The sequence below is a fragment of the Excalfactoria chinensis genome, chromosome 1 (genome assembly GCF_039878825.1).
Source record: "Excalfactoria chinensis isolate bCotChi1 chromosome 1, bCotChi1.hap2, whole genome shotgun sequence".
Classification (NCBI taxonomy): domain Eukaryota; kingdom Metazoa; phylum Chordata; class Aves; order Galliformes; family Phasianidae; genus Excalfactoria; species Excalfactoria chinensis.
Window position 1 is genome coordinate 49345662 of NC_092825.1, and position 15552 is coordinate 49361213.

Genomic DNA, 15552 nt, shown 5'->3' on the forward strand with positions numbered 1-15552 from the left:
CACTCCAAGCGTTAAAAAAAGAAAGTGTATTGTAAGGACGGTACAAAAAGGCTCGTATTGTAAAGGCGTCCGGATCAAACGGCAAGGAAATAACAAAAATATAAAAAACTGCTAAGTCTTGCCAAAGTTTTCCCTCTAGTACCAAATACCACAAGATACAGATCATACAAAGTGTACAAATTTTAAATACAAATACAATACAGTGGGGTTGGGGGCGTTTGTCCCTCTCCAGCAGGTTTCCACTGTGGAAGAAACAAAGCTGAAGAGGATCCCTCTGTGTCCCTTCGCACAGTGGTCATTAAAATGTGTCAGCCTGGGGCTGGGGTTCAGGCCAAGGACACAGATGTGAGAGTCAGAGCATCTGGCTGCGAGGCTGGAGGTGATGGAGGAAAACTCAGCTTTGCGAGCCGGTCTGTTGCTGCCAATGCTCACAACCTTCTCCATGCGCTGCTGATGCGTAATGCTGCACAATGCTGATTCCTGTGCGGTGAGGTGAACCTGATCCCACTGCTTGTGGAGGGAAGGAGTCCTGCTTTTAAATTATGTATATATATCTCTCTATATATATCTATGTACATAGTCATATACAGGATAAATTAAAATCTGTTAGAGATATATCGGTAACAGTTAAATACATATGATATGAACACCACATCAACATACATACAGACGCACAAAAGCCTATATGAAAAATCAGGTGCTTTCCTACGGCTCTTCTAGAGCAGTGGAAAGCTGAACACTGAGTATGTGGCAGGAAAGAAGGGGGAACAGTCCTGTCAACACACACGTGCTTCGGTCAGCTGTAACTGCTTCTAACTGGCCATCAGCCACCATCCCACAGCAGCACCCTGGCTCTTTCAGCACTGCTGGTGAACGAGATGGGGGTCAGCAGGCTCGGAAATCAAGGTTGTCTGTTCATAAAGCGAGTGTAAGATGGGCAGAAACCATCCCATTGTTTTCCCATTTGCTATCGCTCTCCATCAAAGCAGGCTGACCACGCCCTGGAAAAATCAGCAGGAAGTTCATTCTTTGAAGTCAATAAAGTCTGTTGATACATCAACACTAGGGATGACTTGGGTGCACGTCCACAAGAAAAGATGAAGTTGTCATCTTCAACTTCATTTCAAATGCCAGCTGCCAGACTGCTGAGCTGACACTGGCAACTTTCAGCTATTGACTGACTGAAGAGGGGGCTTAGAAGATGTGATCAAGAGGCAAAGCCCTCTGTATCCTTGCTCAGCTATCCCCTCAAGCAGATTTTAAACTCAAAACCAGAAATGGGGCTGCTGGTGAGTTCAGTTCTATTCCTTAGTCCAAAATATTCTACCATCTCTTTTGGCTCACAGAATACTCTTAAAGGATCTAACTGAACCATCCAACCCAACCCCCTGTTTCTAAAGTAAGTTCAGCTAGAGAAGGCTCCATCCTCAAGGATGGAGATTCAACAACCTCTCTGGGCTTCCTGTTTCAGTGACTGCTCCCACAATTACATGTTTTTCCTTATATCCAAAAGCACCTCCTCTGGCTGCTTCCCCCATTAAAGGATCTGTATTTAAGGCTTGTATCTCAAAATCTTTCTGAATTCTTTTTGCAGATACTTCCATATCGGATCGCATTTTATCCACCAAGAGAAATGTGGCTCTCTCAGCTTCACGACTTTTCATAAAATACAATCCTATGCATATAATATACATTTATGAAACTTGAAAAACACTACACATGGAGCCCCTAGGGAGCACCGGTGTAACGCACATGTACACAGGTCAGTTAGGCTGAAGTTGAGTAAATCCCAGGCTCCTTTTCCATCAAAGTCCAGGCATGATGTAAGCGATGTTGTCTAGTGTGTTTGACTGGGAAAAAAACCAAGATGTTAATATCCATCAGTGACTCAAAATCCCCCCAAATGACACAGAAGGGGGGTATTCAGCACATTCATTTGTCTAACAAGTTACCGTATCATGAGACAACCAAAGGGATAAGTCATCGCTACCTACCACTACCTTATCACTGGCTTATTGTCACATATCTGGAAACTTAGAACTGAGCACAAAAGTAGCCTTAGTACTCAGAAGCACTTGGAAACAAACTTGAGGCTTTCCTCGAGTGACTTCTTCCTAATGAAACTTATGCTCTTCTACCTTTCAAGTTGAACCCAACCACACCGGCTACATCACATCAACCACATGGAAGATGCAGTGAAGTATTTTGAGTGATAGAAGTTGTATAATGTGAAAAAACACCCATAGCAAACAAACAAACAAACCAAAAAACAACACCCCAAATCCCTGGCATTATACTTACAAGTCCTTTAAGACATTCTGCAGTGTATAAAAGAAACACCTACTAGTAGGGTGTCAGAAGGGAAAAAGAAATGTCCCTCCAGTTTTCCCTGCAGATTTAATAGAATTCTGAGTTCTTTTTGTATACATCAAAAACAGCACCAATCACTACACTGTCTGTATGTTCTTCAAATGTAGTATTTCACTAACCTCAGATCTATGGTTAGTTGGCTGAAGGCCTTAAGAACTCGAGCTGTAAAAGGGTGATTCTAAAATTCAACAATGCCACCTGCTGACCGAAAAGATAAACTGCATACTACGTGCAACACCACCACTGAGAATTTTCCTCCTCTTAAGATACCACTCTCTTTACGTACCTGACTATAAAAATCAGAATAATGTCTTTCTTATCGAGTTTGAATACCAGCTTTCAGAAGTGACAGGTCAGTGCCTTAACCCACCTGCAGCATCACTGCCCTTTTATAACAATAAACTGATCAAGTTTCCAAGACATGAGCCATTAGTCACATGGAAAAGGGGTGTAACGTTCTGCATTAACTTGGCTAGCGAGGAGAAAAGAATTGGATGTTTTTCCATGGCTTATGATGGGAACACCCCGTTGACTCAGCCTCTGTATGGACAGCCAGCTTGTAGGAGCTCACAGCCTCAGCTCTCACATTGTTCTTGCTAACAGTTTCTCTAAATGAATCATTGATTGGGCTGTCCTTTTCAGAACACACTAATCCACGCCCCATTTTTGTTATTCTTTTGTCCAGATCCCAGATACTATTTCGATCTCTCAGCTTTTGGAGACTACAAATGTACTTTTAGTTTTTGCTCTACTTTATCTCTTATTCATGCCTCCTGCCGGAGGTACAACTTCTGTTTCAGTTCATGGTGCTGCTGTCTTAAGCTATGTCCACATTGTGCTACAGTGAGGTCACAAGCTGTTGCTAAATCAGGGCTCAGTGGCAGCTGTAATTTAACATGGAAAAGAACCTGAAGCTACCCAGTCCCTTAAAACAGAAACTATTTTCCTTTCCTTGGATAAGGAAACAGCTACATGTGAAGGGCACTATTGAGACACATTAGGAATCTCAACAGAGATCACGTGATTTTCTATGTTGCCAACTCAAAACAGGATGTATGAATAATACAAAGCAGCTGGAAGATGCTTTTTATATTTTTAAGGAAAACTAGAGCTTTCAAAAATAACTGTATGTGTGCAGGTGCTTTTATTTGATTTAGATAGATGGATTCAGTCACTAAAACAGGACCCCATGAGCACCTCAAACAACAGAACAAACATTAAGTCAGTTCCCAGTGGAAAGAAAAAGAAGAATGCAATGTTGTACAATACCCTGCAATGCTGACATCCCAGAGAATTCCAAACACCTCACTAAAAATGTTTGACCAATAAAACTTTCTTATTGCACTGGAATTTTAATTGCATTCTAGGACTGATTCATCCAAAAACTTTAGCTGGTCTCTACTGAAATTAACAGGGCTAGAATGGAAATAACCACAAGAAACTTACCAAAACATGCTTAGGGCAGCCGTTCAACTCAGGTAGTTGTGTAGTCAGACATGCCAATGGCCCCAAAGCACAGAGGATAGAATCCAGAAGTACTGACAAACTTCCTGAAACAGCCACCATTCCCTGCAAGTAAGGAAAGAAAAACTGGATAGGGACAAGTAGCAGAAATTACGGATCCTTCACAACTATATTGATTCTCATTCACACACAGTATCTTCACTACTGAGCTCTCCTTGTCCGCTTCCTTTATTTATAACAGCAACAAAACTATGCCAAGCACTTCACAGCAGAAAACGTTAGAAAGATGTCAGCTTTGTATACAATTTAATTCCCCAGTTTATGCCATGTAACTTCCTTCCATTCTGTACCTTCTACTATATTAACTAGATGCAATAATGCTTTATTACTGGAGCCTAAAGAAATGGTAAGTCTGTAAAAATGTTTTAGTTACCAATATACTTCCAAAACAGGGAATGTGCCATTCTGTAAAGGGATTGATTTCTACTCCATTTGTTGTTTTGAAGAATAACCTCAATGAGGTCATACCAGAAACAAAATGCAGTAACATTTACTTTATTGCTGCTAAAACAAAAAAGCATAGTGAGATGAGATGACCTTGTTAGCCATAAAATTCGCTGATATTTGTTATTTTAGCTAAATATGTCCTCTGCTTCCAAGCTGTGCTGAGTTCTAAACCTGTGAGTGTGCGTGTGTGCACATGTATGCAGACAATTACTATCATCTAACATTAAGAAACCACTGGAAAATACGACATCTCCTACATTAGCATGTAAGCTGAAATCATAGTCGTGGCTAACCAAAGCACTGAGGGCATGATACTACAAGAAAACAACAGTACATGCTAAAGCATCTTGGAAAAGGCCTTTTCTGATGTTTTTTTTTCCTAAAGGCTTGAGACAAAAATAATGATCCCCCCCAGTCCTGTGTGATTGTGTGACATCTCTGAGACACTATTGGGGACAAACTCACCTCTGTTTCCTGCAGTCTGTGTCCAATGAGGCTCAGAGATTCACCCAGCAACTGTAAGTGTGCAGCTACATCTATAGGCTCTGTCTCAGGGGCTTTGGCTGGTGAGGAGGGTAACACCACAGTGCTAGTGGGAGATTTCTTATGAGGGGAAATCGCTCCTGGTGGAGAAGCTGGAAACAAAGGAATTAAAATTCTGTATTATCTACTTTGACTCTTTTACCTAGAAGCCTATTTACTTTCTGCATATCAAATATCAAAGTTATTAGATGCTTAAATAGTTATGTGGACCTTTGGAGAACAGAGCCTGCCTTTAATGTTGTACAAAGCAAGTACCTCAGCTGAGTGTAACTTGATAGGTTTGGGAGATTTGGTAAACGGAGATGCCAAACCAACAACAACCCTTTTTCATATTGCAGCAAGATATTCCCACTAGAACTTCCCTGATTCTTGCTTTATGTTTCAATTCCTGAATTGCTAAAGCCAATACCATTCTACTAACTAGACTTTTTGAAAAGTGCCGATATCATTCTTCCTCTTCAAGAAACATTGCTGTTGAGTGATATGATGAGTTAAGTGCAAAGACACCACCTTCCCCACTCCAAAATAAACCCAACAAGTAGAGCAAATAAAGCGTGGCAATTACCTTTTATTTTTGGAGCCCCATCTGAAGATGATGCCTTTCTCTTCACAGTGGTGGCCTCTGCTTTATTTTGCTTGTGTTGCAGGTACTGAGCTTTCTGTTTCCAGATCTGCAGTTACCATGGTATAAAAACAGATTCATAATGTTAGATAATTATTTCACCTGATGCCAAGACCTCGGGGCAGAATAACGTTACGTAGCCAAGTTGTGAAGCAATGCCATGAGAAGTAAATGGATGCTTTTATGACCACACAGGCAAAATCATCGATTTTCCCACAGTCTGTGGACAGAGGTAACATTTTTTTTAAGGTATTGTGGCAATAATGCTGTTGTGTTCTGACCTAAGCACCTAGTTTATAAAAATCACTTTGCTGAAACATCTGACATGCACTTACCAGTTTATCCTTGTCAGGTAGCTGCTTCCACACTTCGGCCAGCTTTTTACTAAGGTCTCCAAAATCTGTTAGGAGGAAAAATAGACACGCTTAGAATAGATTAAAGGATAAAACCACGGTGAGGACACAGGGAGTTTAAGTGAATTTCAACAGTGTGAAAAACTGGCCAACGCATGCACGTTTAGAAAGCAATGCCTTTTACACATGGAACATTCCACACTGTCTAAAAATGATTTCCATTGTGCATTTCCTTACTGTCAATGACACTGGGAATACGAGATCACACATGCATATGCAGGAAAGTAACACAAAGAAAACAACTCTTTAAGGAAATGAAAGGAAGAGTAGGTAATTTCTTCATCCAGATTCACAGCTTGGTTAAAATACAATGAAGCAAATCATAAAATCAGTTTCTGTCCTTTTTACTGCCTCAAAAAATCAGAGGTTGGTATGAAGGAGAGGAGAGGAGAGGAGAGGAGAGGAGAGGAGAGGAGAGGAGAGGAGAGGAGAGGAGAGGAGAGGAGAGGAGAGGAGAGGAGAGGAGAGGAGAGGAGAGGAGAGGAGAGGAGAGGAGAGGAGAGGAGAGGAGAGGAGAGGAGAGGAGCTATGTTTTTCTCTCACCTATCCCAGGGTGCTCAGACACAATGTTCGTACGATATTCCTTACAGAACACTTGATAGGCGGACATGTTTTTCTTCTTCGGCTAGACAGAAGAAAAAAAAGGAAACAAAGATTTTTAATTATAAAGAGATGTACTCGATTTCATTAATAATTTGACATTTATCAAAGACTTAAAGAAAGACATGGTGATTAGATAAAGAAGATAAAATAGCAATGTTTTACATGTTCTGGCCAAATTCAGCAGTTTTGAAAGCAATACGAACTGGCCAGAACCAGTTTTAATGTAAGATTTATTCTGCAACAACTATTGATGCATATCATTCCTAAGTCAAGAGTTTTGCTATTCTAAATCTGGGAGCAACAAATAACTCTGTAAAAATACCTCAGTTTTCAAATTTAAAATTGAAAGAAACCTCACAACTGTCTACTATTCACAGTTCCAACAAGGATCTGTCAAAGCAGATCAGTTTTTGTTCTGTTTCAATGTTCACGTTTTGTTCTTTCTAAACGATTCTTACAAATCACTTCATGTTTTCAGGAAAACAGTTTGTACAAGTACACTGATAACAGATGCATAAGGAATTGTCAAGCTCTGATCAAAGAAATCTTTACACATAAAGCAGAATAGCTGAGTAAATTTGGGCTACACAAAGCAGCACTCGTCTATGTGGAGGTACAAAACCTTTCCTTTCACTATGTATAAATACACTGAAAATTATTCTGACTGGAAATCTTAGACGTGCTCCAATGAATGGATAAATAACTTCAGTCTTTTAGCTTACAACTCAGTTCCTTCCTACAGGAAATGTCACGATGGACTACATGACAGCCAGAACAGCCCAGAATTCTACTGGTAATAGCTAGAGCCAGCAACCTTAGCAAATGATGCAGTGGTGGCATAATCTGTACCAAGTATATCAAATATAACATTTTCAAAGGAGCTATATTGGCTGAAGACTGACTGTGTCACAAAACAGAGAAACAAGCAATGATTAATATTCCATCTGCTAAAAACTTGAAACACAGTAGAGGAAACATTTCCACCAAACATGCTGTGATGAAACCATCAATGCTGACATTACTTATACTTCAATTTAACACATCATTGTAATGTTGTGTAATTCAACAGTACCCATCTCCCAGTTTCTAGTTCCCCTCGTTTTTTTCCTTACTTTTTCTCTTTCTCTGTCCCTTTCTTTTTCTTTTTCTCTTTCCTTTTCTTTTTCCTTTTCTCTTTCCTTCTCTTTTTCCTTTTCTCTTTCCTTTTCCTTTTCTCTTTCCTTTTCTCTTTCTTTTTCCTTTTCTCTTTCTTTTTCCTTTTCTCTATCCTTCTCTTTTTCTCTTTCCTTCTCCTTTTCTCTTTCCTTCTCCTTTTCTCTTTCCTTCTCCTTTTCTCTTTCCTTCTCCTTTTCTCTTTCCTTTTCTTTTTCCCACTTCTCAGCTTTTTCCTTCTCCTTTTCTTCCTTTTTCCTCCTCTTCTCACTTTGTCCATCTGAGTGAAAAACAGTAGGATGAGGCGGAGGAAGAACATAGGGAGCGCTGGGAGGAGGTGGTGGTGATACTGTTATTTCCGTTGCTGCCATAGAAGAGTGCCCAGAACTCTTTTTAGACTTAGAGTGCCTCTTCTCTCTGTGCCTCTCCTTGTCTTTTTTTTTCTTACTTTTTTTTGACTTCTTTTTCTTCTTGATTTCCCGGTAGGAGTCATCTATCACTAGCTCACCAGCCTCCAATTCCCCACCAGAAGAGGATCCCGATTCTGCTGGTGCCTCCACACCTGAAATCTCATACTCACTCCCATGACCTTCTGAAAAAACAGATGTGTCAGCACCAAAACTCTCTGAAGGGGGATGTGAGTCTGGAGGTTTGTGCTTCTTCCGAGATGACTTCAGGAAGCCATGCAGTTCGTGACCCGAATGGAATGACCCTTGCTCATCTCGAGACGATTTCTTTGAGGATTTTTTTGAGAAAGAATCATCATCTGTAGCACTGCTTTTCTCTTTTGGCGAAAGGATAAGCTTCATCTTCAAGCCATCAGGCTCACGAAGGGTAAGTGTCTCTGTATTCACGTAAAGAGGTTTCATTTTCTTAGTTTTGTGGAAGCTGCCATCGTCCACTGAGTGCTCTGCACTGCTCCCACTCATCTTCTTCTTGTGGTGCTCCTTTCTGCTTTCAGAATGTCCAGAGGAAGAATAAGATGATTTTTCAGAGGTCTTCTTTGAAGACTTAGAGCTTGTGGACAAAGGTGTGGTGATAGCCTTGAGTAGATCCATGCTTTTGTCAGTGGAGGATGGGCTAGAAACTGCTTTTTTCTTCTTCTTTGATGGTAGATCCGAAGATGAAAGACCTGAAAAAGGTCAAGAGAACTGCTCATCAAGACAATTCTCTTAACGATACCATTACACAAACCAAAAGTGAAGTGGGAACCCTGTAATACTTATTATTACAGCTAAGTGATTTTTATCTTGGCTGAAGGAGAAACTTGCAGTCAGCTCAGTGTGTCCTTACAGGTAACAATTCAAGAGCTGTAACACCAGAGCTGGTCAATCTATTTAATGAAGAAAGACAGAATGGGAAAGTTCTTGCATTTCATCAAAGTTTGTATTCTATTATATAAGAGCATATTTTGATAAAATATGTCTTACTAAGCCTTAAATATTACAAGCTTATAACATTACTTTTAGCCCTGGAGGGATCAATGAACTGAAAGCATATCCATTTTCATTCTGAAAACAGATTTTTTACTAATTTCAGCTTGCAAAGATATTCCAAAGACTCGGTTTTCTTTTTGCACTGGGACAAAAATAAATAAAAATAAACAATATTAAAGCCTGATAAGCTTTTACGAACAGGATTGTCATTTTCTGGGCAGCTTTTTCATTGTGAGAATAATGCTTCTGTATACAATCTGAACCCAAAAGCAATCACGTTGTATTCTGACACATCCTATTTTTATAAATTCAGATAAATTAATTAGTACTATTTGCAAGTAAGATTACAGCATGTAATGCAGTAGGGAAAAAAAGAATGCAAATGCCAAAAAGGAAAGCATGAGTTAGAAAACTACAACTTGTCAGCAAAGAGTGGCAGATCTCTGCTCCAACAACAGCAACTTGTTAAGCTAAACTCTGAAAACATCATTTACTGATCTTTTGCTGTTTGGTGCAGCAGAAACCCAATCAGCCAGGTGTCTGACTGCCTGGCCTAAGACCAGTTGGTGTACTTTCCCCCTGATAAAGCGCTAACCACAAAGTTTGATGGCAATATCCTTTAACAATATCCTTTCCTCAAAGTCAGTATTCATTATCTGCTTCCCCTGCCTGATAGCTGTCTTACCCCTGGAGCAGAACTCATCAGAGGAATGCTTCCTCTTCTTTCTGTGATGTTCTGTCCCCAAAAAGAGTTCACTGTCCTAAAATAAGAAGAAATAAATAAATAAATAAAAAGCTGACAAACACGATGGAAATAACATAAGATTCACATGGACTGCTGACATAGGTAATAATCTGTGGGAGGTATCAAGAAATACTTGTACTACTATAATGCCAAGTAAGCCTACGTATGAACCACTATTCTTATTCTAGGTGCTAAATCAGCAAAGAAAACGTAGTATGTCACCAAAAGCCTATAGCGTAAGTTTAAGGTAAAAGGCAAAAAGCATGGTACAGATACACGAGAACAAAAAAATGCAGTTTTAGAATAGGTTTCAGCATACCAGCCAACTAAGAAGCATCAAGCTTTCTGTGTAAACTGCCGTACAAAAGATTAGTGCTATGCAGTACTGCAGATTAGACTAGAGGGATATAGATAGATCTATAAATATAGAGGGATCCCTCCTCCAGTGAAAGAATTAATACACAGGAATATGTGAAAAAGTATATTTGAGAATGTTGAGAAACAGACAGTGAAAGACAGCACTTGGGCATCAGCTGATGAGTTGTTAAAAGACAGACATCCACTTGTTAATCAAGCTAAGAAATAACAAAGTGTGCATAGGCTGTCAAGCCTTAAAAATGAAGGTGAGCAGTACATATTTAATATGCTGAAGAAGATAATAAAAGTGAAAGAAAGCACAGAGGTGACAATCAAAATGATGGGCCAGAAAATGGACCTTAGTAGCTCATGTAGCCCAATTATTACATACCTCTTGACCAATTTATGGTCTGAGAATGAAGCTCCTCTATAGAACTTCATCTACGTGGCAGAAGATTTTTATTTTTAAACTAGAACTTTTCCAGATTTGAAAGTATTAAAAACAATGACAAATAGTCACCACTGAGCTACCAGCAGAAACAGCTCAAAGAGGAAAGTCTTAAAGAAACTTAAGCTGTTGCTACATGACTTCAAAGTTAAGGCACCAGGAAAACAGGGCAAATTTATAGCTCTCAAGAGCTATCATTTCAGACTGCCTGCAGAATCAGGAAGACAACAGCGCATCACTTCACATTTCATTCATACTTTGCTGCCTATTTATGCAACTATAGATGCTAAATATCTTCTTGTGTGAACAGTCATTCATACTACCTCAGTTTCGCAGGGTAGAACATGAAGTCAAGGACAAGACACTACTGCCCTATTTTCTGAGGAAAAAAATCAGAATCCATTTTAACTGGGACTGACCCCCTCCATTCACCCAGCAAAGCTACCGAACAATTCAGGACACAGTTAACAGCTCTTGCTTTCTTCTACAGGAATTTTTCTAAACAAAAGAACTTTTAAGCAGTCCGTCCCATCTTGACTTAAGCTTTATACACTTTCTTGAACCTTCAAAGTTTTCTCTACAGACTTTCTGACCTGAGTTGTTATCCTCTCCTCCTCTTGCACGAGATCCTTGTAATGACGCTTTTTCTCTCGATGTGCCCTGATGTCATCAGCACTTCGGTCACTCTCTAGGAATTCTAAGATTAATGTGAAACAAGAAAAGAAAGAAAAATGAGATTCCATGTTAAGAGACAACAGACACATAGACTATATACAAAAAAAGACAGCACTGGACATTGGCACAGAACGATGCACAAGACCCAGCAAGCACTAGAGACTAAGAGACAACATTCTGTACTTTCTGGCATGGAACAGGGTTCAGTGCTCTAACACTATAACACAGGTTCTCAAGATTTCATTTCTAATCTTTTTAGATTTCTTTCAGAAGACAACTGAACTTAAAAACGTTACCATGACTAACCACACCCCTGGCCTCCCATTTCATTGTCCTGGCTGGGAGGAGAAAGGCTGCAGTGGCAGAGTTCCCAATCGTGGGGTTTGCATTAGGAAATACCACCCATTTCTCCAATCCCATTACTTTCCATCTGGAAGTCAAGGGCTTGGGATCCTGCAGAAACTAGTCCAGATTAAATTTAAGGGTTAATACCCTTCAGTGCTCCACAGGAGACTAACTTCCTTTCCTACTCTCTGACTCCGTGGCCTAGCAAGGGCTGCAGAAGGTACCCTTTTTCTTGGCTACTCCCTCTGAGATTATGAAGCAGTCATACCTTCTTTCTTCTTGGAGTCATCATAAGCCATGGTGGTCCCACAGGAGCCTGAGAATATGTCGCCACGTCTGGGCTCCTTCCCCTGTTCCCATCTACAGGAAAAGTTCTGAGAAACAGAGAATGAAAATAACCCTCCCATAAGGAAGAATCACGACGTAAAATGGGAAACAACGCCTGAACAAAATGAAGATTTTCTGGAAGAGAGTGGGAAAGGAAAGTCTTCCTCCTCACTCATCCTTCAAGTGTGACGGATTGTTTTTCTAAATTAAGATGGAGATTTTTTTGTTGTTTGTTATTTAAAAAAGCATAACAAGACCACTTCTTCCTTGTAAAATCTCTATGTCACTTAATCTACCCACAGAAACAGAAAGAGGGGAGAATATAGCTGTCTGATTTTTGTAACAAACAAAACTGTTCCCGAACTTGTATTAAAGCCATGTTTTGTCAGAAGCCACCGTAGCAAAGAGATACATAAAGAGAAATAACGAAGTCTTGAATTTCAGATGAAGCGAAGGAAAAGACAAAAACAGGCAGGAATCATTGTGCTTTAGAAGGATTGTTTCAAATCTTTTGAGCTTAATGGTTGTACATTTTGTAGTCAAGGTGCACATCTTGCTGTTGAGTTTCCTGACACTACCACTGCAGCCATTCTGAGTGCCAGCCTGGGAAAGGAAACAGAGGAAAGTGCTTCTTTTTACTGGGACTTCTGCAGCATCCTTCCCCCTGGCAGCTTCTGAATTTCAGGTTTCTTCCAAGTCATTCAGTTCTACAGCTGCTAGCATACAGGAGGACAGCACTACTGTGTAATTGCTGCACTTTGTTTCTCTATGGAAACTGATTTTGTTTTTCAAAAGAAAGGGAAGCAAATGGCTTAACATGAAAAGATGACCTCTTCTTATTAAGAGATTAAACCAATTGCGCTTAAATGATTTTTTTTATTGTTGTTTGTATGTGAATGCTCAGCTACAAAGATGATACAGTTTGCCCTTTCTAGCTGTCACAGGCGTGGAACTCCACTTAAGTTTCTTTGATATCAGGGAACTTGTACTACATCTCTGGGTATACATTGACTTAATAAACAAATAGCTGAGAATGTACAAAGTATTCATCCGACTGTGGTTCCTTATGTGAGAGAACAAAGTTGCAACTGAGCCAAAGGATACACAAATGCTTCAGTTTAAGTTTGTGAGAATTCAAGAGAACGCAAGTTTTGGGACACCACCCAGCTCAAGGTGTTTCCAGTCAGTATTCTGACCACCAGGCACTTGCTAGTAAACTCTGCAATTTGTAGGCAGAATTTATGCATGCACCCAACAGCTTCATAAGCATCTTGCACCTATGAGGGCTGACAACCTTGAAGGAGTTTGTCTTGGAAACGCCTCTTGATGCTCTGTAGTCTGACGGACATCATTCAACAGGAGCACACACAACACTGAGGCGTTGTCCTCAGGGCCTATTCTAAATATTGAAAGTACTCAGGCTCTGGAACAGGCTCCTCGGGGCAGTCTGAGTTCAAGGAGTGTTCACACAGTGCACTCAGACAGAGGGTCTGATTTTGGGTGGTCCAGTGTGCAGCCAGAAGTTGGACTCAATGTTCCTTGTGGGTCCCTTCCAACTTAAGATGTTCAGTGATAAATACTGCTCAGCAAAACAAAGCTGATGACAGTCATTCGTGAAGAGATGACTCGGAGAATGTGTGGGCAACACTCTCAGACAGAGTTTGAGTTTTGGGTGGTCTAGTGTGGAAACTAGACTAGAAACTAGACTAGACTAGTGTAGAAACTAGACTAGAAAGTGGGATGGACTCGATGGTTCTTATGGGTCCCTCTGTGATACTATGATAGCTGTAGGCACAGCTTCCACTCTCTTCGTGAAACTCAGACGTCTGTTAGGTATATTTGCTGGTGAATAACACCCAAAGGAACTTATGACCTAGACCCTGCACATACAGAACATAGCCTGAACTTGTCTTGCACTACAAATCCCCATTAGGTTCCACTGCTCCAGCACTGAAAAAGCACTGGGAGCAGCGCTCTCCTCATACCCCCGTTCCCTCACACCCACGGCTGCAGGACCGAGGCCACGCGTGCTCTGCTGGGGGACTATCGCGTTTCTGTCCTCCCGGTGCGGGGGACCGGCTCCCTCGCCTCACTTCCCGCCGCTGCTCCCAGAGCCTGACGCGAGCCCAGACCCGACGCCCCACATCCCAGGCTCAGGCACAAGCCCCGGCCCCGCCGCCTACGTTTAAAGCGGGCTCAGCCGCCCCGCTCGCTCGCTCCCGCCCGCCCGCTCGCTCGTTCTCTCACCCGAGCGGGCCTCGGCCTCAGTCCAGCCCGCGGCTCCGCCCCTGCAGCAGGCCTGGGCGTGCCCCCGTGGCGGCGAGCGCTGTCGGCCTGCGGTGCCGAACGGAGGGAGGGGAAGGTAGGAGGCGCGCGGCCGCCTCACTCCGCGCCGCCGCTTCGCGCCGCGCTGCCGCCCGCCACCGCCATCTTGGAGAAGGAGACAAGGGACAGCCGCCGGGAGCCAGGGGCGGCTAGACGAGCGTCGAGCGCCTCCAACGCGGAGTGGGGGCGGGGCAGGAAGCTGTGAGAGGGAGTGCCGAGCGCATCGATGAGCGGGCGGGTAGGGAGAGTCATGCTCCAAAGCCTGGGGAGAGCATACCGTCATACGGGTTGCAAAAGAAATCTGAAGTTCAGCCAGCAGCCCATCCCCACCATGCCCACTGACCACGTCCCTCAGTGCCACATCCACACGGTTCTGGAACACCTCCAGGGACGGTGACTGCACCACCTCCCTGGGCAGCCTGTGCCACTGCAGCACCGCTCCTTCTGAGAAGAAATTGTTCCTAATATCCAACCTGAACCTGTCCTGAAGCATCATGACACAGCTTCCCCATTCACCGTGGCTTTTTAAGAGACAAGGCCTAGAGGTGACTGTGTGTGCAGGGCTGGTTGGTTTTGAGCTGGTTATGCCTATTGCAGGGGATCTGAAGGAAAGTGTGAAATCCTGTTACTAAGCAGTTATGGAGCCAGCACTTGAGTGCGATTAGTCGGGCACTGACCACTCTGATTGCTCAGGAGGTCCCTATTCAACAAACCTTAGTTGATTCTTAGCTTAAATCCTGTCATCTCTACCTACACAGGACTCTTAGTCTTATTTAGATGCCAGCAGATACTCACACGACTGTCAGAGACCACTGTCAGTCACATGCTGCCTGCAGACCACAGTTCCCAGCCATACCTGAAGGTAAGCCTGCCCATCACAGATACGCTGCTCCCCCAGTACTTACACATCTGCCTTCTGGTCTTGCTGATGGTTTTGTGGCCTAAGGAATACAGAATGCCATTTCTCCATTACAGCAGGGCTTAGAGGAATTGGAATAGGAGAGGTGCCTATGTCTGTTACACTACATGAACATACAGTGTGATCTGTATTATAGATGGTAATAAAGTTGCTCAACCACAATGCACAGATCCACCAGCTCTTAGGATAAACACAAGAGCTGTGGATGTACACATGCTGCATGTCTGCTGCAGACAAAACTCTCTTAAAACACTCCTTGCTCTCCAACCCATAACCCAGTGCCTATGCAGATTTATGGCCA

General features: G+C 42.1%; 1 protein-coding gene across 1 annotated transcript; it reads right to left on the bottom strand.

Moving 5' to 3' along the window:
* Positions 1 to 6: 6 nt before the first annotated feature.
* On the bottom strand, positions 7 to 14383 carry HMGXB4 (HMG-box containing 4). Its single transcript, XM_072337561.1, has 11 exons — positions 14255 to 14383; positions 11949 to 12054; positions 11254 to 11357; positions 9796 to 9871; positions 7635 to 8806; positions 6463 to 6544; positions 5842 to 5906; positions 5450 to 5555; positions 4807 to 4976; positions 3817 to 3939; positions 7 to 1850 (listed from the first exon to the last, which is right to left on the bottom strand). The coding sequence occupies exons 2-11, from the start codon at positions 11977 to 11979 to the stop codon at positions 1806 to 1808; spliced, it is 1974 nt and encodes a 657-aa protein (XP_072193662.1). The 5' UTR covers positions 11980 to 12054; positions 14255 to 14383; the 3' UTR covers positions 7 to 1805.
* Between the last annotated feature and the right edge of the window lie 1169 nt (positions 14384 to 15552).

Excerpts from the sequence above, each read along its gene's own strand:
- HMGXB4 (XM_072337561.1), bottom strand. The coding sequence starts at position 11,979 with ATGGCTTATGATGACTCCAAGAAGAAAGAAG. Across the intron at positions 4,977-5,449 it reads TGGGGCTCCAAAAATAAAAG|CTTCTCCACCAGGAGCGATT; the intron begins GTAATTGCCACG and ends CTTTGTTTCCAG. Across the intron at positions 1,851-3,816 it reads GCTGCCCTAAGCATGTTTTG|TCAAACACACTAGACAACAT; the intron begins GTAAGTTTCTTG and ends TTTTTTTCCCAG.